The sequence below is a fragment of the Eurytemora carolleeae genome, unplaced genomic scaffold (genome assembly GCF_000591075.1).
Source record: "Eurytemora carolleeae unplaced genomic scaffold, Eaff_2.0 scaffold317, whole genome shotgun sequence".
Classification (NCBI taxonomy): domain Eukaryota; kingdom Metazoa; phylum Arthropoda; class Copepoda; order Calanoida; family Temoridae; genus Eurytemora; species Eurytemora carolleeae.
The window spans coordinates 48,854-74,522 of NW_019396274.1; the positions used below are offsets into that span (position 1 = coordinate 48,854).

The 25,669-nt window shown below is 31.5% G+C and overlaps 3 protein-coding genes across 9 annotated transcripts; all 3 read right to left on the reverse strand.

Moving 5' to 3' along the window:
• LOC111699921 (uncharacterized) lies at window positions 1-13,389 on the reverse strand. Of its 4 annotated transcripts, XM_023470699.1 has the most exons (17): window positions 13,287-13,389; window positions 12,539-12,599; window positions 10,686-10,738; window positions 9,989-10,052; window positions 8,773-8,873; window positions 8,142-8,261; window positions 7,433-7,522; window positions 6,817-7,048; window positions 6,107-6,209; window positions 4,684-4,781; window positions 3,736-3,820; window positions 3,047-3,117; window positions 2,754-2,873; window positions 2,037-2,145; window positions 1,324-1,396; window positions 436-490; window positions 1-218 (listed from the first exon to the last, which is right to left on the reverse strand). In XM_023470699.1, exons 1-17 carry the CDS (start codon window positions 13,372-13,374, stop codon window positions 209-211), a joined length of 1,533 nt encoding a protein of 510 aa, XP_023326467.1. In that variant the 5' UTR covers window positions 13,375-13,389; the 3' UTR covers window positions 1-208. The 4 variants fall into 4 exon arrangements, with proteins under 4 accessions (XP_023326467.1, XP_023326468.1, XP_023326466.1 ...); XM_023470700.1 differs by having other exon boundaries at window positions 1-490; window positions 6,122-6,209; XM_023470698.1 differs by having other exon boundaries at window positions 1-490.
• LOC111699924 (uncharacterized) lies at window positions 13,387-16,851 on the reverse strand. The gene is made up of 6 exons (XM_023470707.1): window positions 16,583-16,851; window positions 15,742-15,865; window positions 15,354-15,440; window positions 14,115-14,248; window positions 13,825-13,884; window positions 13,387-13,596 (listed from the first exon to the last, which is right to left on the reverse strand). Exons 1-6 carry the CDS (start codon window positions 16,836-16,838, stop codon window positions 13,439-13,441), a joined length of 819 nt encoding a protein of 272 aa, XP_023326475.1. The 5' UTR covers window positions 16,839-16,851; the 3' UTR covers window positions 13,387-13,438.
• Window positions 16,799-25,643, reverse strand: LOC111699923 (endonuclease V). 4 transcript variants are annotated; one of them, XM_023470704.1, is made up of 11 exons: window positions 25,290-25,641; window positions 24,418-24,502; window positions 23,930-24,015; window positions 22,863-22,926; window positions 22,727-22,813; window positions 22,505-22,542; window positions 21,774-21,842; window positions 17,756-17,910; window positions 17,415-17,453; window positions 17,122-17,185; window positions 16,799-17,064 (listed from the first exon to the last, which is right to left on the reverse strand). In XM_023470704.1, exons 1-11 carry the CDS (start codon window positions 25,383-25,385, stop codon window positions 17,023-17,025), a joined length of 825 nt encoding a protein of 274 aa, XP_023326472.1. In that variant the 5' UTR covers window positions 25,386-25,641; the 3' UTR covers window positions 16,799-17,022. The 4 variants fall into 4 exon arrangements, with proteins under 4 accessions (XP_023326472.1, XP_023326470.1, XP_023326473.1 ...); XM_023470702.1 differs by having other exon boundaries at window positions 22,709-22,813; window positions 25,290-25,640; XM_023470705.1 differs by having other exon boundaries at window positions 22,709-22,813; window positions 25,261-25,407.
• Window positions 25,644-25,669: the final 26 nt, after the last annotated feature.

Genomic DNA, 25,669 nt, shown 5'->3' on the forward strand with positions numbered 1-25,669 from the left:
TGTACTGCAGGAATATTATTGTTTAGAAACATGTACTGCAGGAATATTAGTGTTTAGAGACATGTACTGCAGGAACAATATTGCTTAGATACATGTACTTCAGGAATATTATTGTTTAGATAAATGTACTGCAGGAATATTAGTGTCTAGATAAATGTACTGCAGGAACAATATTGCTTAGATACATGTACTTCAGGAATATTATTGTTTAAATAAATGTACTGCAGGAATATTAGTGTCTAGATAAATGTACTGCAGGAACAATATTGCTAAGATACATGTACTTCAGGAATATTATTGTTTAAATAAATGTACTGCAGGAATATTATTGTTTAAATAAATGTACTGCAGGAATATTAGTGTCTAGATAAATGTACTGCAGGAACAATATTGCTTAGATACATGTACTTCAGGAATATTATTGTTTAAATAAATGTACTGCAGGAATGCTGGATTAGTTTCTTAAAACAAACTGGAATATCGGGATCCTCTGAACAAAAAATAAGAAAATAACATCTGAAGGCAAGTACAGTGAAAGGCGATTATAAAATACAATGAAGGCTACTTTCCATTTCGATTCATTTTCAATTTCAATGTACAATAAACATGGGAATTAAATAACGATCCATGTGGTATTTTTTAATGAACACAATAATTGCAGTATTCCAGTTTACACAATACACTTCTAATATCGATAACGCCTGGTTTTGAGATTTTCAAAATGAGGTCTACCAGTTTTGTATATTACATATATATTAGATATTGCAAAATTTGTATCACATTTCAATTTATCTAATAAATCAAAACTGTCTTAAAATCTGATATCTTCGTAAATGTTTAAGACACGAAAAAGGTAGACCACTTTATAAAAACCTCGTAAGACGGACAGCCTTGTTTTTATACTTTCTTTGTCGTGCATTAAGTATCAGAAATTAAAGACGACTTTCAAGTCGTTTCCCAATTCCCATGTTTATTTAAATTCCACGGGCCACGGCGGGCCCTTCATCTAGAATTAGTTAAATAAATAGAGCTTTCTTAGCTTTATGCTTATTAGGACAAAAACGGGCAGCGGAAAATGTTTATTAACCTTTTTTAATACTTGATACCCATTACGATCCAGAATGGATAGATTATTGGGCAACCCACAAAAGATAAGGATAAGACTTCAAGACGACTATATGGAATTTACGGGTTCTTTTTTCATTAATTCTTGGTTCCCAGCAACTGTAAATGTGTTTTTTTTCTTTGCCAAATCCTTATAAGTACGTTTATCATACAACAACTGCAGTCAGAGAAGGACTTAAACATTTATATTTTTGTTCCCTCGTATTTTAGAGTCTTGTCCTACACAGCAAACAAACCACGGTCTTTCCTTCCTAGTCTGGTTTAACCGACTCTAACCATTTCAATTTTAAATTTTAAATAAAAAACAGAACAAAACAAATTTTATTAAAAACTAATATTATTAAAAACTAGAAAAAGATTAAATAGAAAGAAGACATAGTGGAAATAGTTGTTGTTACAAAGCAAATAGTTTTACTAAACACTTATATAAAAACACATATTGAGTGAAATCGATTTGCAAAATTGTGGGTCTTAAAGTTAATTCTAAAAGTCGTCTTCCTATTTCAGAGATTTCTTGTAATCACTGTATGATTTAGGTTTAGTTTATTTAAGAGAGGATTAAGTTTAATTAGATTATAAAATCATGAATAGAGATAATGAGTTTAATGGGATTGTTCATGAAGTTTGAATGGGGACAGATCATAAATAGATGAGTTTAATGGGATTGTTCATGAAGTTTGAATGAGGACAAATCATAAAAAGATGAGTTTAATGAGATTGTTCATGAAGTTTGAATGGGGACAAATCATAAATAGAGATAATGAGTTTAATGGGATTGTTCATGAAGTTTAAATGAGGACAAATCATAAATAGAAAATGAATTTAATGGGATTGTTCATGAAGTTTGAATGAGGACAAATCATAAATAGAAAATGAATTTAATGGTATTGTTCATGAAGTTTGAAATTTTCCTTGAGCAGTTTAGAATCCGCGAGTGTAATAGCTGGGGTTTCAAGATATAAAAACTCCAAAGCTTTACACCCAGTCACAATATTATCTAATCTGCTTATATCCAACTTCCTAAAATAATACATTCAGATTTAATCATGAAATAAATTAAAACAAAAATATTCTATAAAAATATATTCTCACAGTAAGTAAAATCGTGCTTAAAGGGACTGTTGACGATATTTCAACTTCTTGATTGAGCCACCGTTTAAAGAGTTATAATTTGCATGCATAATTTACAACGTTAACCTTAATAAACTTTTCTTAGCTACGGCTAGATTTCGTCATTTTTCTTGCTTGTCTCTACTTTACAAGGAGGGTCAATATGTAGAGAAATTACAACTGATAGAACTAATTTTCATCCTTTATGCTCAGATAAAGGTTTTCATAATGTTATTATGAGCCGGGTATACCTCTCTTTAAATGGTGGGTCAGGTGAAAATATGTTAAAAATTTGTTTTAAATTGTGGACAGGGGTGTATATTTTCAGAAAAAAATAAAAATGGGATATTAAGAGGACATTTTTTTAAAAAATTCTCTTTGATACTTTTACCCAAAAAATCATTTATTTTTCCAAAATCAGCGTGAAACCCCCTTAAAACATATCAATTCTGGGGGAAAAAATGTTTCTTAAAGGGAGATTGAATTTTAATGGAAAATATACACCCCTGACAGTGGACCTGGGAATAGCTCTGGAGTTATCTACTAGAATACAGGATTGAAGAGAAGAACAGGATTTTAATGCCGGTATTAGCTGCCGGTCCGTGGTTATCCAACTCTTCATCCCAAACCAGAAATGTCTGGGAGGTCACTCATATATATATAATGAACACCATTTCTAGATTGGATACAGTGAGATCCAGAAAAATTGGGAAAAGGAAGACGGCTTTTAGACTTCACGTTATGACTTTGAACAGTCCAAAAAACATAAAACACAGCAATTTTGCAAGGATAGATTTATATATATATGTTCCTAAGGTTGGATGTATGTAACTGTGTAGACAATTCTTGTAGAAGTTGATACTTAGGGGTCAGACTAGGGACCTGACAAGTAACAACAAAAAGTTTTTAAAGGGTCATACTAGGGACCTTACAACAACAATCCATTTAGGGGTCAAAATAGGGACCTGACAAGTAACAACAAAAAGTCTTTAGGGGTCATACTATGGACCTAACAAACAACAAGCCGTTTAGGGGTCAAACAAGGGACCTAACAAGTGACAACAAGAAGTCTTTAAGGGGTCAAAATAGGACCTAACAACAAGAAGTCTGTTAAGGGGTCAGACAAGTGACCTTAAAATAACAAGCCTTTTATTGGCAGATTCATATATTTAAGGATTTAAAAACTATTATTACATGCTTTTTTCTTCACAATATAAAGTGTGAACCAAAAAAACTTTTGAATAGGATGACAACTTTTAGACTTAATTTCTAATTTTAAAAGTCCAATGAACTGAAACACAGGAATTGTGCAGGGTAAACAGACCAATCTCACTTAATGAATTGATTTTCGAGCAACTGGTTCAATTTTTTTCTTTTAAACAGCATCAAATACATATAAGATTGATTTAATGTCAGATTCCTGTTCCAGAGTTTTTTGAGTGTCACTGTAACTCTGAACGATTTAACAATTTTTTTATTTATAGATTTCTAATAATTTACTTCTTCTAGAATCAAGTTTTCCAGCTGTTGGCATCCAGTAAACAGTTTCTCAAACAGCTTCTTCCCCACAGGAATTTTCACATTCCTTCAACCATTTTCAATTAATTTCTTTTTGAATTCTTCTAAACAGATACATTACATACCCATACATTCCTTCAACCATTTTCAATTAATTTCTTTTTAATTCTTCTAAACAGATATATTACATAGTACATACCCATACATTCCTTCAACCATTTTCAATTAATTTCTTTTTAAATTCTTCTAAACAGATACATTACATAGTACATACCCATACATTCCATCAACCATTTTCAATTAATTTCTTTTTAAATTCTTCTAAACAGATACATTACATACCCATACATTCCTTCAACCATTTTCAATTAATTTCTTTTTAAATTCTTCTAAACAGATACAATACATACCCATGCATTCATTCAACCATTTTCAATTGATTTTGAAATAAACTCCTTTCTAATGAGGTAAGATTAAAGTTTCCAGCGAACGAAACGTTTCGCGAAAAAATGCGAAAATTTTTGGTCGCATTTCGTTAAATTTCGCATTTTTTTGCGAAACAGATTGAGGGGAAATTTAGCTAAAAAAAAAACGAAAATTCTTGCATTTTCGTGAGCGAACGAAATAATAAAATGTAAGAAATGGTCGCGAAATTTTTTTTTCGCAAAACGATTTTTCCTTTTTGCTGGAAACCGCAGTTAAGATCAATCTCTCCCGTCTCTCAATGGTCAAGGTTAGAAAATTGAATCTATGCCGTAGCAACTACGAGATCAATCTGGGGCGGATACAGTTTCCTATCAACAGCTGACAGTTATCAACAATTGAACCTCTTAGGATTTAAACTCCTATTGTATCTAGCTTCAGATACGGGTAAGATTAAAAAATTCCGACCCTAATAGTTTTAAATCCGTGTGAAATGAATTTGATTTCCTAAGGTAAAGCAGAGTAAGAGCACTAAGGGAAGGAAGAGAATTAAGGATTTGATCTGATTTTTCCAACACCTCACTACTACAGGTGGCGCTGGTAATCTAGATAAATTCGATTGATTTTAAATGATAAACCATTGTAAATATAATATGTTTAAAGGAACTTTAAGAATAGTTAAAGTGATTCTCCAAAGATGGTAATGCACGATTCACAACATTAACCTAGTCATATCATACAGCAAGGGATGCGACCAACAGCTCCTTGACCTACAATGGGTATGCCATCACAATCCCTTCTAGGTGAAGGCTTTTCAGCCTGACATAGTAAAAGCTTTGTTTGATAATTACAAATTAGATATCAATGTTTATCATTTTGAAAAGTTTATGATTTTTATTTGTGATTTCTCTACGAAAGTGACTTACACAGTAGAACAGAAAATAATTACCGGATTTTTAAAACTTTGAATCACGCTCAAACTCCCTTTAAAATGTGAAGGGATTATTGAAGTTGCTCAAAGAGTATGATTATCTTAATGTTAGCGATATTTGCTTGCTTATACCAATGATGTACATAAATGCCCCCCCCCCCCCTCCCCAATTAATTCCTTCAATCACCCCTCTAAGGGAAACTGAATACGTGATATTATTATAAATCTGTGTCTTCATATGTTTGGTTTGTCTATTGGATTGTTTGTATCCAATAAACTCCAAAGCAGCCCCACAAGTAAATGTAAAATTTTTGTAGGACCTCACATGATCACAAGGAAGTGTTATAACCGGTCAAAAAAATTTCAGCTGTTGAAAAATTTCAGAAATTTACGGATAAAAAATAAAAATCTGCGAAGAAACAAAAAATACAGGTCAGTGACATTGAACAGCTTAAATTATTCCCAAAAAAGAGGGGCTTGAAGCTCCGTGGAGGCCTAGTGCAACACATTATAAAACTGCACAACTTTAGTATCACTATAATAAAGGTGACATATTTAAAATAAATATACCTGTTACAGTCCATAGTTCCTAGTCCTCATACCTGATACAGTCTCTAGTCCCCATATCTTATGCAGCCTCTAGTTCTCGTACCTGATACAGTCTCTAGTCCACATACCTTATACAGATCCTAGTCCCTGGACCCATAACTGATCCAGTCCTAGTCCCTTTTCTTAATACCTGATACAGTCTCTAGTCCACATACCTTATACAGATCCTAGTCCCTGGACCCATAACTGATCCAGTCCTAGTCCCTTTTCTTAATACCTGATACAGTCTCTAGTCCACATACCTTATACAGATCCTAGTCCCTGGACCCATAACTGATCCAGTCCTAGTCCCTTTTCTTAATACCTGATACAGTCTCTAGTCCACATACCTTATACAGATCCTAGTCCCTGGACCCATAACTGATCCAGTCCTAGTCCCTTTCTTCATACCTGATACAGTCTCACCTCCGTCAATGTGTTCTTGACTTGAAGAATAAAATCTTGAAAAAGTTGAATTCCGCCATCTAATGTTGTCAAGCTAATCACATCACACCTTAACGAACTTTTCTTTAATTTTTAGAACGTTACAGAAATTGATATTTTTCCTCCAATAAGAAGTTATTAAATTTCCAAAGAATAATTTTCCCAGAAAGGGAGAGTAGAGAGTGTAGTGCTAGAATCTAGAATTTTACTTTAAGTTTCGCGCAAAAATTTGACAACTCTAGGAAAAGTAAAAAAAAAACGAAAACACGTTAAATCAAGGTAATTGAAACACAATTTAATAAGGGCAACTAAGAAATTTAACTTTAAACACATAAATATAGATTAGATATTAAACCTATCAGTTAAATTTGAATTTTATTTGAAAAGAAAATGCTGTAACATGTATTCTAGCAACGAGATACTTAAATAACAGCACAAAACATGAATACTGAAATAAACAGTTTCAAATACAATACAAAAGCTGAAAACAATTTGTAACTTCGTAAAATTTCATGACAAAATAGAAAAAGAAACAAAAATAAACATTAAAGCCTATATCAATGTTTATTGTTTAAGTTTAGTAAATTTCTAAGTTCCAAGTAAAAAAAAAATGAAACCACTTTAAATATTACATTTAAGTTTTGAGAAGTTCAAGTAAAATGTTTAAAAAATTCTACCTAAATGAGGTTAGCCTCGTAAACTCTTGGCTGAGAAGATCACTGAGAACAAAGTTAAACACCTCCTGTTGAGGCCACACATTCAGCCTTTTAGCGGAGGATACATCGGAGGGAGAAGGATTCATGCTATTCACATTTATCTCATCCTTGTCCTTGTTTATCAGATCAGGTAAACTTATTACACTCTCCTCATTGGACTCCACTATGCACTCTGTAATGCTGTCGAAGCAAACTAAATTTAAATCATATGTTATAATAATAATATTAGTAAAAATAATAATCGTAGTCAACCCTTTTCTTTGGGATTGAGCTCCCGTCCATTTACGTTGAAATGGATTAACCCATTGATAAGCTCAGTGTAAATTCATTAGTGGTAGTTAAGTCCATGGCGGTCTGCCATATAGAGATGGGCAAGTTCGGCTTTTTTCATTTTTGTTCGTTCATAGTTCGTGAACGACCCATTTTGTTCTTTTTTTTTCAATCGTTCAAAAAAATTATATCGTTCGTTCTCAAAATTATCGTTTATTTAAAATTGATTAAATATCGTCTTCCTATTCCATGGGTTTGTGGATCTCACTGTGCAATAACATAGTATAATTCTTGTTGTGCGGGTTACCTGCAAGTTTAGGGAAGCCTGGAAGATTGAAGCTGTTAGAGGTAATCTTTTCAACATATACCCGGGCACACTGCAGTGCAGGAAACCAATCTAATATTTACAAATGTCAGACTTTTGGATTAGGAATCTCGGGATTAAGCATTGATCTCTATTTATTTAGTCCTCTTCACAATCCAGATATAACTTTAATCAAGCATTTATCCTCAAATTTAAGTCTCCACATTAGATATCGAAATCAAGAGTTCAAGATTAACCGTACTCCGCACAACAAGTTTTGACCTTGAATATATAAAAAAAACATGTAGCTTTAGATGTTATAAGTTGGCATAACTAGAACTTCAGAACTACAGTTTAACACAGAACTTTGGAGTCACATAAAGACTAATTATGAAATGTCGTTTTCTAAACCTATTAATAATAGAATGCTTGAGGTATTTAGTTTTTAATTGAATAATTATATAGAGCTCTAAAAAAGCTGTTCCCACATATTTCATGGGTATTAATTAATTTTTCCAATTAATGAGATTTATGCAGAAAAGTATAAATCCCATTGAAAAATTGTCAAGACGACATATTATAAATCTTATCGATTTCTTCGAAGTTTCGGGTTAAACTGTATAAAATGAGAATGTAATTTGGTTACCAAAAATTAAAAACTAAATTTTTGTATCATTTTATTATTATTATTTTATTTTTAATAATTCATAACCTTTTAGACTCGGACTTCCTCTTGTGTCTTTTGTGCAGATGAAGTGAATGTTAGCGGTTTTGATCCCAGGGAAGCTACTGCGGATTGGAGTTGCAAGATTCCAAGAAAAGGAAATATTCTCTTTAAATCAGTCCTTAATTAGTTTATAGCGGGGAAACAATTAAAAATTAGATAAAAAGGAAAACAAATCAATTATACATTTTGTCTAGACTGATTTAAAACATAAATTAAAACTTTCAGTCCAAAAAATGTTGAAGAAAAATCAAATTGATGGATGAGAGTCCATAACCATATCCATGTTAAAAAATGAAAAAATATACAAAAAACAAAAAACACGATTCCTATGTTTACAAGTTTAAAGTTGGTTAGGTAGCACAGTTAAATAAAAAGTAAACGCACTCACACAAATATATTTCAGAATTTTAACAATTACTTGTTTTGAAGCAAGAAACGAGCGTGTCGTATTTCAAAAATGTAGTCTATGGCTACAAAAAAAAAAAAAAAAAAAATCAAAGATCAATGAGTTGTGATACGTCAAAGTCAACTAAGAATAAAAAAGTATGCTTTATTATCATAAATGTCTAGATCTCTGGGTTTGATTTGATTTAAAAAAATGAAAAAGCCAAATTTCCTAGAAGAGGTAATTCTGCCAAGAACGCTAGAACATCCTGGCTTAATAGTTTCGTGTCAGCAATATGTAAACATTTCAACTTCTTACATTTTATCAAGAACCTAAAAACATATTTACAAAATAAAGTTCACAAATCCTAGGTTTTAATACAGGGTTACCCACAAATGATGGTACTTCAATGACGACTTATAACTCATTAAATTTAACGATCTAAAAGATTAAATTTAGTTTTCTACTTAAAGAGGGACCACGGCTAGACATGGTAGCTGAGCTGAAAGTGCAGTATTGTAGAGAAATAATTTAGGATTAGGTATCAAAATGAGACTTTTGTACGGTGTACAATTTTTTAATAAGAGCGTTAAGTCATTTGTAATATTTCATCTGTTGTTTCAGTCAACGAAGAAACGTTTTTTTTACAATTCTTCATCAACATGGACAAAACATGCAACAAAAACCATTATGCAAACTATTAACATGTATACAAACAGGTTGAAAAAAATAATGAAATTATATAATTTAAAATAAAATTCATTTTTAAATCTTGCAGGTTTATGCTAATTTTTTCAGCAAAAATGTTCTTTAAATTAATTGTGAAGACAACATTTTTAGGAAATTCTACGGTTCCACTATGTTTTTCATTGATAATTTCTTTTAAGAAATATGTTCCTAAATAGCATGTTTGTATATAAAATATCTTTTTTACATGGTTTGTCCGGGTTATTAAATAATTGTAAAAAACGTTTCTTCTACTGACTGAAACAACTGGTTACCCCTTTAAATGAGATATTAACAGATTTGGGAAAAAACAATTATACGAAATACGAAAAAAACTATATTTTTTTTGTTTTACACATTTATTAAATTTATTAAATGAAAATAAAGGGACTGTAGCCTTAATTTCCAGTGGCTCTTCGGTAAACAAAACGTGAGAGGTCCAATTTACAACACCACACTTTAAAGCTTTGTCTGATCAAGAATGAGTGATTTATCCATAATCATCTTTTTGAAAATTCACTTACAAATTGTGGTTTCTTTATAAAAGTGAATTGCACATTTCTTCGGACGAAACAATGGGATGAAATTGTTATGGTTTTTCAATCTAGAAAAATGACGATATCTTCTACTTTCTAGATCAAATAAAGGGTTAAAGGTTTGCTCCTCTTCAAATGAAGATTGAAATCACTTAAAATTACAAAATTACAGACCCTTTAAATACCTGAATTCCCGAGCTGGTATCCAGTAAATAGAATTCAAGTTCAAAGCCTCAATATTCTCAAAAACTGAGGGAAACCAGAATGCTCAATTCATCGCAAGGTTATATTAGAAGTTAGATATTCTGGATGCACTCCAACAGGTCTTTTATGCAATATTAATTGTATGAAGCGAAAAAATGCAATTCTAATTCGAGTTTTCAACTTTAGGAGTCCTTTATATTTAGTTAGCAGCAATATTATTCTTAAAAATAAGCTGTGGAGCCATATGAGGATATAGAGTGTCCATTGTTAAATAAGGTCGTTTTTATTTACAATGGTATCTAACCCTTAAATCTTTTTTGATAAGGTTTTATTTTCCAGACTTCACAAAATTATAACTAAGCAAAAAAACAATTAACATGGGAATTAAGGGAAGAAATGGGAACTATCATCTAATTGTCTTGGGAATTCAAAAATTTAGTCCACCATTTTATACCATTAAAATTGAGAAAAATACTATTTTTCTTGTAGGCACTCTTTGAGGAGAGATAATTAACTGCATGAATACCTACATATTACGATTTAAAAAGATGAGAAATCAAAACTTAACTTGTAATACTCTTATCTAGTTTAATAATGATCTTTATTTAACCTGCATCAATAATGAATATCTATTAAAAAATGTAAAAAATTAAATTGAGCGTCTTTTTCTGGTTTAACCTGGGTTAGAAAGGTACTTCTTAAAATCTTTCAGATCAAACCTTGCCTCTCTTCTAAAATAAATCTGAACAATAAGGGCTGTTTGGAGAGGGGGTGTATGTAGGGCGAAACCTAAAGATTTTGTGACGACAAAAAGACGTATTATACATACTGATTACGTTTTGAGGCCTGTTTTTAAACATTTAAAGTTTAAAAAAATGATTTACAAGAATCTTACATGCAAATACTATTTCAATAAGCATGCTAGACAAAATAAATAAGATATATAGGTGCGGCTAAGAAAGCGCTACAGCTGAGCGCGTTGCCGCAAGTCTATGTTTGTAAGCAATTGCGGGATGGAGGCTATATGGTTGCGGCTTGCCTTCCCCCCCTCAATAGAACCATGCAATGATTAAGGTTAGTCCAGAGTGTTGGGTCATTTTTATAGACAAGACAGGACATTTCATAGACAAGACGAACATTTCATAGACAAAACAGGACATTTAATAGACAAGACAGGACATTTCATATACAGAACAATTCATTGATAGGTCATTTCATAGACAGATAATATTTTTCAAAGAAAAATTCATCTTTTTATTCCAAATAATCTTATAAAATAAACCATACTCTGTTTTTTTGCAATCTCTCTCATTTTACTTGACATATTTTTTGTATTTTTGCTTTTTAACTGATAATATATCATATTGTTGATTTTTTGTTAGTCAAACTGATCACATTTTTTACAAATCCAAAACTGTATCTGAAAAAAGTGCTTGTGTCTTTGAATTTACCTATCTATAAAAATTCTTATCTGAAAAATCTACTCTGTCTATGAAATGTCCTATGTTCTATCTATGAATATATTTTTCTATGAAAAGTCCTGTGTTTAAAATTTCCTATCAACGATTTTGTTATATATGAAATGTTCATCTAAGAAATGACCTGACACCTAATAAATACCCAGTACTCATGGGATTGGGATATACTTTGATGCAAATGGATCCGTTATCAGTCAATGCATGTTTCTTTAGCTACCTTATTTTACTACCATTTTTCGATTTTTTTTCTTTTAACGTTTTTTATTTTTCTGATCTTAATGCGCAATTTTTCCTTTTCTATTTCTGTTTTATTTGATATTCTTTCACTTGAATCCAAATCCCTAGATGCCTTATGGATCCGCATATTTTTAATGACTGTGTTTAAAGGGACCGTAGTTTTAAGTGCTCCTCCATGCCCGATTTACTAAAGTACCCTTAAAAGCCTTGTCTGGTTAAGAATGAATTAGATATCCACGTTTTTTCTTTTTAATAGGTTTTACACCGTTAGGTTGCAAAGATATAGGGAATTGGGCCTTAGGATAAAAAACTGTTTTTTCTTCATTTGTGGTTTATCAGCGAAAATGAAATGTCACATGGGCATTTTTGGCTTTTAAGATGCAATGGAGCAATTATTAGAAATGAACACTTTTTAAGTCAGAAAAACAACGTTATCTTCATTCAGATTAAGGTCTCAAGGGTACCGTTGTAAATCGGACATTGCAGAGGGTCACATGAAATTACAAACAGTCCCTTTAACTGGGTTAATAGTAAACACCGCAAACTCCTCTACCAAACCAAAAACCTAGTTTTGGGAGAAAACCCAACCGAAAGAGTCTTAATTTTAGAATAGGATTCAAAATTATCCGCAACCATCATTCTGCCATAGATATGATCCTGTTGGTATCTATTACAGGACGAAACGACTGATAATGCCATAGTTTATCGAAAAGACAAAAATAAGTTAATTCATTTTAAATTCTATCGTTAAACTTGGTTAAAATTAGATAAATTCTCGGTTGCAGAGTAGCTTTTTTGTTAACTAATGAAATTTACCTGAAGTTTAACCTTCTACTCAGGGTTTTATCTCGAGATAAATTCCATATCCGTTTATTCACTGCACAATTAAATCAAGTTAAACTGAACAAATTCAGAATTAGATTTAAAGCAAGTTTTTCTATAAAAATAACAAGGGTGGGGGGGGGGGGGGCTTTCCTTGTCATTTCCACTAAGCCATCCTTAGACATGATACATAACACACTTTTCAGGTGGCTAGTTAAAATTAATCTCAAATAGTGTGTTAAATACCGCATCCCTCCCAAAAATGTAATAACTTCCTCTGACGTACAAGCCAAGGTACAGCCAAACTCACATATAAGAATACATAGCAAGAGCGCATAAAATGTCGTCTTGAAATTTATTCAAAATTTATGACAGCTGTTATGCTTCATCATTGGTCTGCTGAAATGAGATGTTCCACGATTAATGAAAATATATCCAAATATCATTATAGTCATACGTTTTTTGATAATTCTTAAGAAACTGCTTTTTATTTTTAATTCAAGGTAAATTAATAGCCCTGAAATAGGCAGGGCAGCAATCGATATAGTAAACTCGTTTTTCCGCGGCATTTGATCTTAAATATGTTGAGAATACGACATTATATAAAACTCTTGCTATGTAATCATATATCTGGGACTCACTAAGAAAAACTATAAAAGCTTTTGTCCACTAAAATGCCTCAAAATGGTTTGATTATCGATCAAACCGAATTAATGAGGAATAGCATATGTTTACTGATTTCCTTTGTACAGCTGAATAAGGTCTACACTACACAAATACGCCAGGATGTGAACTAAAATTTCATCTGATAAATTCAGCAGTTCACCCATTTTTCTCTATCGTCTGTAAAAAATGTACTTAAGTACAATTAGTGATTTGATATAAATATCATCATCAAGATATGATATTCTGTACAAGCATGGGATCTCTAGTTGATATATTCATTTCTTCGGAGAGTTCAGATTGATCAATTTTATTTTTATTCTCAGGAGCCTCTTCAGTTATTGGTTCAGGTTTCGCAATTCTCTTGGTATCATCTACAGCTGTTAACACTAAATAATAAATACTGTTAAATTGAGTTAAAAGGACTATCAACTTAATTTCAAGTGACCCTGCATTTACAATTAGAAAAACGGTGATAATTTGCTGATTATTCCTGATATGAAGGTTTATGTATGAAGGGTCTCTGGCTTCTAACTATTTAGATGGTCCCTTGAAATTACAGTATCTTTAATAACATGATTAATAATTTAAAAAAAAATACAATTTTTTTTTGTAACCTGCATTCACGAGAGGCATTAAATCCTCCTCTTTGTTTGATGAAACTCCGACAATCATCGCTGAAAAAAATGTATAATAATATGGATAGAAAATTTACCACTGGCACTGAGTTTTAGCATAAAAAGCGTTAAAGAAGCAGGGCGGGTTAAAAATACATTAAATGATTTTAATTCAAAATAAGGGATTTACTTTGATAAAATACTTTAGATCGTTGGAAAACCCAACTCTCTATTCTTTTTAGGTTTTCAATATGAAAAGGTTTTCTGTACTAGATAATAGAATGATCTACCTTTGAATCCAATATGAGTTTTTGTTAGATCTTTAAGTTGCTGAATCCCTAGAACAGGAATTCCTCTGCTCCGCATCTGAGGAAGGAGATTAATAATCAAGTTCTTAGGAGATACTGGATCAAGGAAACAGAACCTGAAATAGGAATTAAGGATCAAGTTCCTTGGAGAAAATGGATCAAGGAAGCAGAACCTGAAATAGAGATTAAGGTTCAGGTTCCTTGGGGAAACTGGATCAAGGAAGCAGAACCTGAAATAGAGATTAAGGTTCAGGTTCCTTGGAGAAACTGGATCAAGGAAGCAGAACCTGAATAGAGATTAAGGTTTAGGTTCTGAACTGGATCAAACAGAAAAAAAACCTGATAGAGGGATTAGAGTCTAGGTTTCTTTGGGAAACTGGATCAAAGAAACAGAACCTGAAAAGGTTTAGGGATCAGTTTTTGGAGAAACTGGATCAATGAAACAGAACCTGAAATAGGGTTAGGTCCTTGGAGAAACGGATCAATGAAACAGAAAAAACCTGAAAAAGGGATCAGAGACCAGGTTTCTTTGGGAAACTGGATCAAGGAAACCAACCTGAAAAAGATCAAAGATCAGTTTTTAGGAGAAACTGGATCAATGAAACAGAACCGGAAATAGGAATCAAAGATCAGGTTATTGGAGAAACTGGATCAAGGAAACCCAACCTGAAATAGGAATCAAAGATCAAGTTTCTTGGAAAAACTGGATCAAGGAAACAGAACCTGAAATAGGGATAAAGGATTAGATTTCTCGGAAAACTGGATCAAGGAAACAGAAACTGAATATAAATGACAGTTAAAAGGATTTCAACCACTTCTCTTGTGCGCCGGTTTAAGCATAAAAGAAACTGTTAACCCACTTCAGCGTCGATCAACGCTTCTCATTTTATTTGGTCCAAGGTTATTCAGCCAAAACGTTAGATCTCAAAATAAAGAAGTTTCAAATTTTTAACTTTTAGTATTGGTGTTGCCTAATCCATCATTTATACATGATCAAAAGAAAAATTGTTAGAATACTGAATTTCAAGAAAATATATGTTTGTTTTGTTCTTTAGCAAGAGTTCTAAAAGAAATTTTTTTAACTAAAATCCATACTAAAGTCTTATGTAAAATCCTATCACGTAAAAATATTTTTGATCTGATATGCACAATGCGATTTTTTTGGCTAGGATACTATCTAGTTTTAGAAACTAGGATTATAGGGTTAAAAAAAATGCTTACTGAAGTCTATCTTCTTGTAAAGCTTGCTGAACTGAATTTAATCCTATTAGAAGATATTTTCTTAGGTTTATTCTCATACCGGGTTCCCTAAGACATTAAAGTATAAGTTGTTTTTAAAAATTAAAAAATATGTAGCTGGTATTTAAACAAAAAGATATGTATTCGAAAATATTAAAGGGCACTCTTTAAACCTGTGTAAACCAGATATCTTTAATTTTCTAACTTATAGTTGATCATTTTCAATTGTGTATTCTCAATAACAGTGGATAATGTATTGCAGGTACAATGAAGAAGATTTTCAGAACTTTTTCGAAATTCTTTGTGTATAGATCATACTCTATACATGCAGGGTACAGTCCCTTTAAAAAGTTTAACAATAAAACGTTACTTGCTCAGAATGGTTCTTCTGAAGTCTCTGTTTTCTCTGAGAAGTCGTCTTCGTTCTGCCCGACTCAGCTGCTTTGATAATTCTATTTTGGAATTCAAACTCTTCTTCTTTATACAGGTTATTCCTAATATTTAACATTTTTGTAAAAATAAATATAATAAAGCTGGGAAGAATTGAATCAACGGAATAAGACTCATTCTATCTTCAAGAGAAGCCCACCCTGATGGACGAATTTGATATTGCAACCAATTAATCTTTAACATTTAAAAAAAAAATTTTTCCCAAAAAATGTTTTTTTGAGTGCAAATCAAATCAAATCAAATCATAAGTTGTAGGGATGGTCTAGGACTCCAGTAGTGGATTGGAGTATCAAGTACTCCCCATTCCTGGTTTTTCAGCCCCTGGCCTTCTGTTTAAAAGATAAATATACTTTTTTACTTTGCATTTCCGATAAATTTATTTTTTTTTCTTTGCATTTGCGATAGTTTTTTTTTTACTTTGCATTTGCGATAAATTTTTTTTTTTACTTTGCATTTCCGAAGCGCCCAGCCACACGGCCAAATTTGAGCCATGCCCCACTTTAGAATACCTAACATCCAAGGATTGCTAATCGCATAATTAATCTTTATCAATTAAGAGTAATTTTTTCAATAAAAAAGTCTTTTTGATATTTCAAACTTTGATTATTTCATCCAACAGAATTCGAAGTTTAAAATAATTCCTTGATCTTCAAAATATTTCATTCATAATAGTCTTTAATCCATTCAAGTTCAGAGCTGGCATTTTATTTCTATTTCCTGAGAGTTATCAAGATTCCCCACAAGTTAAGAACTTCCCTCACCTAGAAGTTTGACAAGTTCTTCTCTAAGATGAGGCTGATCATACTCCAGGAGGGGTAGAGGATCAAGAGGCTGAAGAACATGGTTTACACTCTTAATCTTCTTCTTCTTCTCTTGCGGAAGCTTGATCTTCTTCTCTAGTTTCTCAACTTTGTCTTCAACAGACTTCTTAGTTTTTGTAATATCCTCAATATTTTTAATATTTTCATCCATTATCCTCTGAAAATATTCGATTCTGTTACTTTTTGTGTGAATCATGCAAGTTTAACTTATAAATAACAATATAGTTAATATCCATTTATCAATTACAATTTGTTTTCAATAAATATCAAATTAAATAATTTATGTTTACTAATTCTGATATCTAGCGCTAGGCCTAAGAAAAAACATTTTAACAACTTTTATATTCTTAAACTTCAGACTAAATGATTTTTCTGGTGTTTTACTCGTTTGTTGATCCACGCTTCGTCGATTTCCGGCCTCCCTAAAAATAGATCTTATTTGTACTTGTTGGAGACAGTGTTAATATTTCAAACTTAACCTCTTTGTGTTTCTTGGTTGGCTGTAGCTGTCGTTCTGTTGGATAGTGTACTCGAAGAAACTCTCTTTAAACAAATATGATAGAATTATTTATATGATTTATCAATTGGTCGGCCTGATTATAAAAAAAAACTCGTGTCAAAAGTTAACGTATTTGTAGCGACTTTTATTTATTTATGAATTTATTTTTAAACTTGATAAAATAACAAGAAAATACTTAATTTTTTTTCTATCAACCACTTTTATTTTACTGATTTTAACTAATTGTTTTGCCGTTTATTTTTAAAAATCTACCTTGAAATCATATCCGCTTGTCTTGTGGGCTCAGGAATTCTAAACAATTTAATAATAAATTCATTCTAAATCGATAATTTTCACCAAATTGAAATTGATTTTTGATGCTTTGGAACAAATCGGATATCCACTGGCATTTTTCCCCTGCTCTTTATGGTAATTTGTACCTAAAAAACGTATATTTTCCTCTCAAATTTTGAACTTTCCCTAATTCAGGGAAGGAAATTACAAAATTGTACACATTCCTCACAGACAGATAAAAATTTAAATTTACTGGGGAGTAAATGATTTATGTAGAAAAAATAAGGAGCAAGCCGTATTTAATATATGCAGTACTATACCTGTACTTGGATAGGGTTAGAGTGAGTTTAACGGCAGAGTCTAGGGATATTCCTGACCCTACCGATACGAATACAGGGTTCACACAGGTTTCTCCTGTTCTAACCGCAGCGCCTAGTATCTCACCCTCCACTGAGCTCAACATGTAGATATCTCCCTGAGACAAAAATACATATTTGATCGAGAATTTACAGTATCATCTTTGGAATCTACAGTATCATCATTGGAATCTACAGTATCATCTTTGGAATCTACAGTATCACCTTTGGAATCTACAGTATCATCTTTGGAATCTACAGTATCATCTTTGGAATCTACAGTATCATCTTTGGAATCAAGAATTTCTTTCCTCAAATTAAAAATTCTTTAAGTTTATGGACAAGTAACTAAATGTACTTAAAATTTCCAACTTTAAACTAAATACCCTTTGCATAAGTCCCGTGATGAGTGGCAGATTTCCTTCATTACCAATGATTTTTTAACCTTCTATACACAGATAGCAGGAGCGTGAACATGGATCTTTTTTGGAATGTTAAGGTCGAAACCTAATGTACACGATATTAGATCACATTTCTAAATAAAATTATAAACCTTGAGCATGCAAAATCAGTTGTCTAAGTTTAAAAACTTTCTTGTCACCTCTTAACCCTTAAATTAATACTTCGGACATAAAACTATGCAACTGCAAGCAAGAACTAAAGTCAAAACCTTCTTGCACGAAAACTAAGGCACTCATTTTTAAAACTCATTTTTAACAAAATTTAAACGTTGAGAATGGAATGTCAGTCTTCTAAGGTTTAAGATTTTCACTTCACCTGCTACCCTTTAATTTAATCTTTCGGACATAAAACCTTGCTACTGCAAGCATGTAATACCAACTCGTACAAAAATGAGATTTTTTTTGTGTCCGTAAGGTTAATTAAAGAATACAGGAATAAAAACTCTCAGTAAAGCCGAGTCTCTATATTTTAAATGTCTTACTAAATAAATCTCTACCAATCCATAAAATTATGAGGACTCCGGTTTAAAATCTGAATCTTTTCCCAAGCCTTGAATCTTATTTCACAATAAACTAATGCTCTTTTTTACTGATTCAGTCTGTGGAAGCAGAAACGTCTCCTGAACCGTTAAACCTCATCGCCTGGAAATCATGATGTCTCAAGAAGACGAGACAAATACGCTACATCAATATCTCTAAACCCCTGCACAATATAACTGTGCATCATTTGGCTATACCTTGACTATTTAAGAGAAATGAATCTCTTTCCAAAGTTCTAGTCAGTAATGTAGAACCAATGTTCTACATGAGTCTAATCCTTAAGTTTAATGCGTCCTTGTTCCATTTGAAATTAAACGTTTCTACAGCAAACTTTTTCAAATTTAACACTTCTAAATTTCGGTGCCTGCTATGGCCACGTAGACCGTGTATATTATTAACTACATAAAGAAAAGAACATGCAGGAAGGAACCATCAATGTTCCTCGCCAGTATGTATCCCAAATATATTGTTTTACACAATTACGTCTGCTATTTAGCATCAAGACGATATAGTTCAACTAGTGTAAGACTGACGACGAACTTTCAATGTTCACCGTCAGTACAATCGTAGTTTGTTTCCCATATTACTTTCCTTGACATTATACCATTGTTGCATAAAAACTTTTTAATGCATGCCCATCAGATTGTTCTCATTAAATGCTCCAATATTATGCAGATGAATTTTAAAAATAAATCCTAGTCAAAGACTAAATAAAAGCAATTTATTCTCTACATTCCTCATTCTGTTTGTCTTGCAGGACAAATCCGAATTTCCAATTAATGGAAAAAATGAAAATGATAAAATGTATCCGTATGATTCATCAAATTTAAATATATGTACACATTATTATCGTAACACAATTGTTTAATATATGTTGATATTTTTGTACAATTAATCTTGTAAACTATAATAACCATGATACGTAAATAAATATCTAGATTTTAAAAATGTTTGAGATATGTGCCAACTTCAGTGATTAAAATAAGCTTGTTGCTTGTTATCATGGATTGAATAGTAAAATTGGCATATATAGCTGAAAGAACCTTATAATTATACATGATAAGCTTCAGGATAATTACGAAAAACGTCTTTTATACATGTCATAGCAACATTTGAGAGAACCAAGGAAAAATAATCACTACAAATAGAAAAAACATTTATCTTTTCTTCAACATAAATTATGCTTGTAATTGCTGCTGTTAACAAACAAGTGTCAAAATTAAATGAATTGGAGAGAGATTGTTGAACTACATATTCTGCCGCCCCAAATTCAACTACTTCTTAAGTGCTCACTGGCTCAAACCTTGAATCACCGATTCAAAGTTCAATTTTTTAAACAACCTTTGACAAAAAATAGATTCTTCTCAAATTTTAAATTCTGACTTTTTAGGTCATGAGCAGGCACCATTTTTAAAAATCCCCAAAAGGGCTATTTGACATTTTATGACACCAAATTGTGTACAGAATATGTTTTGTTCTAAAAATTGAGATAAAAGATCCTAAGGTATTTGTTTGAGCTTGACTGCAAAAATTTGAGCAAATCATCGTATTGGCTGAAACAGAAGTATTCACTCGGATAGTACCAAAATTTAAAAACTGTAAACTGTATACTCTGTATACTCTATAACTGTAAATTGTAATTTGTGAATTGTAAATGCATAACATATAATGAAAATATTTTAATATCTACTAAACTAATTTGTAAATTTTAAATTGTGAAATGTAAATTGTGAAATGTAAATTGTAAATTGTGGATTGTGGATTGTAAATTGTAAGCGCATAACATATAATGGAAATATTTTAATATTGACTAAACTAATTTGTAAATTGTAAATGAATAAGTGTATAATTGCATTATTATATTATTGACTTAACTAATTTGTAAACTGTAAATTGTACACTGTAAATGCATAACTTTACAATGAGAATATTATAATATTGACTGAAATAATTTTTAAATCGTAAATTGTAAACTCCTTTGTAAATTGTAAATTGTAAATAGTAAAATAGTACATGGTGTATCATCTAGGGGGGAGGTTACACTTACTAGTCTAAAATAGGGTCTTCAGGGTTTTTGGACTTGATCTAAAAAAATAAGCATTTGGTGTTAACCTATGATGGTACAGTAACAGATTCAGTAACAGACAGTGGAAAATATTTCATGTAGGGCCTAAAAAGAAAATCAAGTTTTTCAAATCTCTGCTGAATTCACTAAGCAATCTTGAACATTTTTCTCTTGTATATACACACAACAAAATTGGATAAATGTTTATTATATCTTTAACTGTTAAGAATCTCAATATATAATTTATTTTAAGCTTCCTTTACCCAAATGTTTGTGATGGTGATGGACCAAACCTCTGTAGTGTTAAAAAAGTAGTTCCACATTTATTTTTTAGAGATGCCCCCCCCCCCCCCCCAAGAGCAATGTTATGTATTTATGAATATTATTTGTGCTGTGTTTGTTATGTATCAATAAAAAAATAATTTTAATCAGATTGAATGCTATCAATTTGATTCTAATATGAGAATAAGGTACCCATCTCCCGGCATGTCAGAAAGGTAAGACTAAGACAATTCCCGGGTTGAACACTGCGGCTTTGGGATCAAAATCGTTCAAGTTGAAAACTCTTAGAAATAAGTATTTGTTTTTAAAATATATCTTTTAATAAATCCTTAGCTGAAAACTTAAGAATTAGATACTAATCCTGATTATATTATCTAAATATCCAATGTGGACACTTTTATTTTCCTCTTTAATCCGCTGTTTTCTTTCTTTTTGTATATCCGTCCTTGGTTTGACAAATGAGAGTCCAATCATTAAATGGGGCGTAAAATTTGAAATTTCCTAGCTTCTCTCATTGGCTGTTCCGGTTTCTTCAAACTCATTTGGTTGAGTTATATATATCAAGCATTGATCTCCATGTCTTAATCTACAATTCTAAAGTTTTCAGCTAGGGACAAACAATTGGATACGTCACCTTTTTGTTAAGTTTCTTTGCTAATGTTTCATTGGTCACATGCTCCAGCTCTGGTAGTTTATGAAGGTTCTATAGTTTACAGATTTAAACATTTATGAGAAAAAAATACAACATTCAAGCTGAGTAATCTATTTTTATACTTTGCTTGTCTGTCGGTCTGTCTGTTTGTTTGTGTATGAACGACCGAAAGATCAGGCCCAACATTTTTGAGGCAATTTACATAACCCCCAGGGATGCTCAGAATTTCGAAAATTTGTCTACAAAACAAATTTGATTTTCGTTATTTTTTTCCATTGAAAAAAATTATGAAATCCGCGAACTTTTTTGTCATTTTTTATATTTTACAGGGAGAAAATGCTCAACCTTTAAGCCACAATACAAAGCGCCATGAACATATAATTTGGGTACTTGGAAATAGTTTCTTTAATTCAATTTTTTGTGTAGTTAATTGATAAATGAAGTTTTTTTTCAAAACGTTTTTTGGGATATCGGGAAATTTTATTTTTTTCATAGGGCCAGATTTTTGTGAAAAAAAATGCATTTGATTTTTTCATCAACTCCAATTAGGCTTAAATTTATTTTTGTTCTTTTGTGTATTTTTGGTGCGGAAACGAATTTTTTGCAAATTGCAATTGTTGGCGCCATCTGACATATTTTAACAATTTTGAAATTGAAAAATCATGTAACTGAAATTAACTTATTCCCAATATTAACTATATATTTATCTGTTCCTTTGCTACACCAATGCAAGGTTTCCCTAAGAGTACACCTAAAAATATTTTTCTTTCGAAAATTATTTCATTTTAAAAACTATCACGAAAAAAATTTGAACGTTTATTTTTTGCAGTTTTTCCTTCACTCCAATACTAACATAACGATAATGAAAAAGACAATCTGTAAAAACATCTAATTGAATAATTGAAATAATCCTATTCCTAGGTGTGAAGCAATTCCTGCCCGGTTCGGATGCAATATTCCATTCCCATCTAACATCAGTAAATCAGGACTCACTTCCGGATTTTCTAATTCCTGTTCCTGAACTAAAATTATAATTAATTCCGTCTTTCTACTTTCTATTTTACTATTCACCTAAATCACAGAGAAAGTTTGCTTCTCTAAAGGCCAGGAATCCAGGTATATAAGGAGCGGTCATCTAATCACAAATTTATCATTTTTATTTACCAAAAATCAAACTGAGAATACATGTGACCCGAATCTTATGATCTAATTATGGTTGAAGCTATGAATAATCGAGACAAATATTAGATTGTATACCTTTCGACCTTCGCACATCCACTATCTACATTTCTGACCTACTATGTGGTTATTGCATTGGCTAGTAGGACAGGCCCCCTAGCCGCGACACTCCGCCACCTAGCCTGTTTTATTCGTAGGCAGCACTTGGCCCAGAAATTGTCTTAACTTAACCTTACCCTTAACAAAAATAAAAAGACAGATGTCGGATATTGCAGTATGGTAGGAATATTTTTTGAAAAACCTTTTACTTAACGTAAAAGTACCCAGGATTCAATCCTGTAAAAAGGACAGAGTTTGCTCGAAGATGCACATCCCGATCGTTAGTGCTATGGTCGGCACCTCCCGGCTTATCATAGCTAACGAATGGCTCAATCAAAGAAACACTCAGAAGACTCTCAATACTTTCCTAAAATGATCATCCTAGGTTTTACGTGTCTCATACTTCATATGGAATATATAATCTGAGAAAAAAATTCAAAATATAAAATATCAAAAAGAACCAACAAAAAAAACAATAATAAACAAAACAATTTTGTAAAAATTATGTTATAAATGAGCCAGTGCTTTGCCATGAAACACCTGGAAACTCAATATTTATCAAATTTTCGATTGCTTCCAGATGGGTAAAAAATACATCAGGGCTGGTTGAAACAGACGATTTAACAGACCCACCTATACAAATTGCATTAGTTTGTTTTTTCCTAAGTCCAAAAAAGTACCTTTATGCAGGTCAAAAGTTCACTAGAGAAGATATTGCCTATAGACGTATACGATGCAACTTTACCCAAATATTCTAATCTCGGTCAAAAATAAGATGCAAGAAGGTTAAAAATTTCCTAGTTTCTTGCCCTCAATTAAAGGCATCTTAAATTAAGTTCTAAATCGGATGATGAACTTTCCTGAACCATTTTGGTTTTCTGATAAACTACTTCCAGTTTCTTGTTTACAACAACATAACAAGCACAGGCATTTACGTCATCACCAACTATTATAAATATGGAATTCTAGAATGGTATTTTTACTTATTATCAAGATTCAAAAGTTTAACTTTAAATTCTTAGCTGATCGTAAACTAAAGATTAGTTTTGTTGTGTTAAGGTTAATAAATAAATGAATAAATAAATAAGTAAGTAAATGAATAATAAACAAACAAATAAATAAATAAATAAATAAACATCAAAAGATTAATGCATGATGTTGATCCAGAATAATACCATTTTTATGTGAATCCAGTTAAAAATTAAAAACTTTTAATATAATAAAAATCTACCGAAAAACTTATAGATTTGTTAAATATTGCTTATCACATTCCCAACGATTCTTTCCCAAAAATTGATATGTATCCCTTTTTAAAATCGAGAATTTTCCTTTAATTTAATATTTTTACCTATGAATGAAATGTCAAGACCTCCAACTAATATAGTTTCCATTCTAGAATCCCAATCCCTGTCATCCAGAGTAACGACTTTCGACTAGATAGAAGTAATTTTTCTTATTCACATTTTTAAAAACAATAAATTAAAAAATAATTGGAGAATATTTTGTTAACTAAGAATTCATTTTCATCTTAAACATTCGTGTGATATGAATTATTCCTCTTTTTCTGTCTAGAACTAATTATTTAAAATAAATGGCGGTTCTTAATAAAATTACAATTTCTCATTGTTGTGTAGATTAAGGTTTAAATGGTCCCATTGTAAAAAAGACATCAAATTAAATCAAATAAAATATAAATATTTTTCTGTATAACTACTGTAGCAGGAAAGCTTTGATATTCTAATACTGTATTCGTACAGCCTCCAGTAATCCTTTAATTTATTCCAATTCACAACGGTACCCTTCTAAACTTTATCTGATCAAAGATTGAACATGCTATCATGGTTTCTCTTTTTGAATTTTAATTACTTTAAATTGGGGTTTTTCTCAACAAAATTCTTGCGCATTTTTGCTTAAAGGAACAAAAGGGCTTAATTTTGTGACACTTATCAAACTAGAAAAACGACGAAATCTTCCACGTCATTGTTCAGATTAAATTTAAAAGAGTACCTTTGGTATTTGGGTTCGACCTCTTTAAATAGTGGATCTCTTTAATCGAACATAATTCGTTTATATTTCTATAATATAATTAGACTGGTTTATCGGAATTCCTTGTAACAGAGAATTTTGGCTTTTGTTTGGAGAGGATTAACAATAGAATTTCCTGCTTTAAATTTACTTTTAAAATACGAACCGTTAAAAATTCAGTTTCATATGTCCAACCTTTATAAACTCCTGTTCTGTCAACCATTTTGCTTTTGTTCTCTCCATATCATTCAGATCAGACGCATTATCTGATCTGCTAGTGTTATCCTCCATGATATATTCAGCAATCAGTTGATCTGTTACTTTTATCCGATGTTAAATTAAGCAATCAGCTGATATGTTACTTTTATCCGCCATGTTTTGTTCAGCAATCAGCTGATCTGTTACTTTTATCCGCCATGTTATAATCAGCAATCAGCTGATCTGTTACTTTTATCCGCCATGTTAAATTCAACAAATCTGGTCTTCCTTTTGGTCTTCAGTACCACGGTCTTTTCTTACATTTTAGTTTGATCTGAAACAATTTATTGGTATTTACCAACGAAAACTGTGGTACA

Coding starts and splice junctions, on each gene's coding strand:
- LOC111699921 (XM_023470699.1), bottom strand. CDS start 13,374: ATGGGTGAACTGCTGAATTTATCAGATGAAATTTTAGTTCACATCCTG. Junction 12,600..13,286: donor CCTTATTCAGCTGTACAAAG/GAAATCAGTAAA, acceptor TTAATTGTGCAG/TGAATAAACGGATATGGAAT. Junction 3,821..4,683: donor CTTACTCTGCTTTACCTTAG/GAAATCAAATTC, acceptor AAATGGTTGAAG/GAATGTGAAAATTCCTGTGG.
- LOC111699924 (XM_023470707.1), bottom strand. CDS start 16,838: ATGATTCACACAAAAAGTAACAGAATCGAATATTTTCAGAGGATAATG. Junction 15,866..16,582: donor AGAACTTGTCAAACTTCTAG/GTGAGGGAAGTT, acceptor GTTAAATATTAG/GAATAACCTGTATAAAGAAG. Junction 14,249..15,353: donor TTACAAGAAGATAGACTTCA/GTAAGCATTTTT, acceptor TTCCTATTTCAG/GTTCTGTTTCCTTGATCCAG.
- LOC111699923 (XM_023470702.1), bottom strand. CDS start 25,385: ATGGAGGATAACACTAGCAGATCAGATAATGCGTCTGATCTGAATGAT. Junction 22,927..23,929: donor AGAAAACCAAAATGGTTCAG/GAAAGTTCATCA, acceptor ATTTGTGATTAG/ATGACCGCTCCTTATATACC. Junction 17,454..17,755: donor CTAACCCTATCCAAGTACAG/GTATAGTACTGC, acceptor TAAATTGTTTAG/AATTCCTGAGCCCACAAGAC.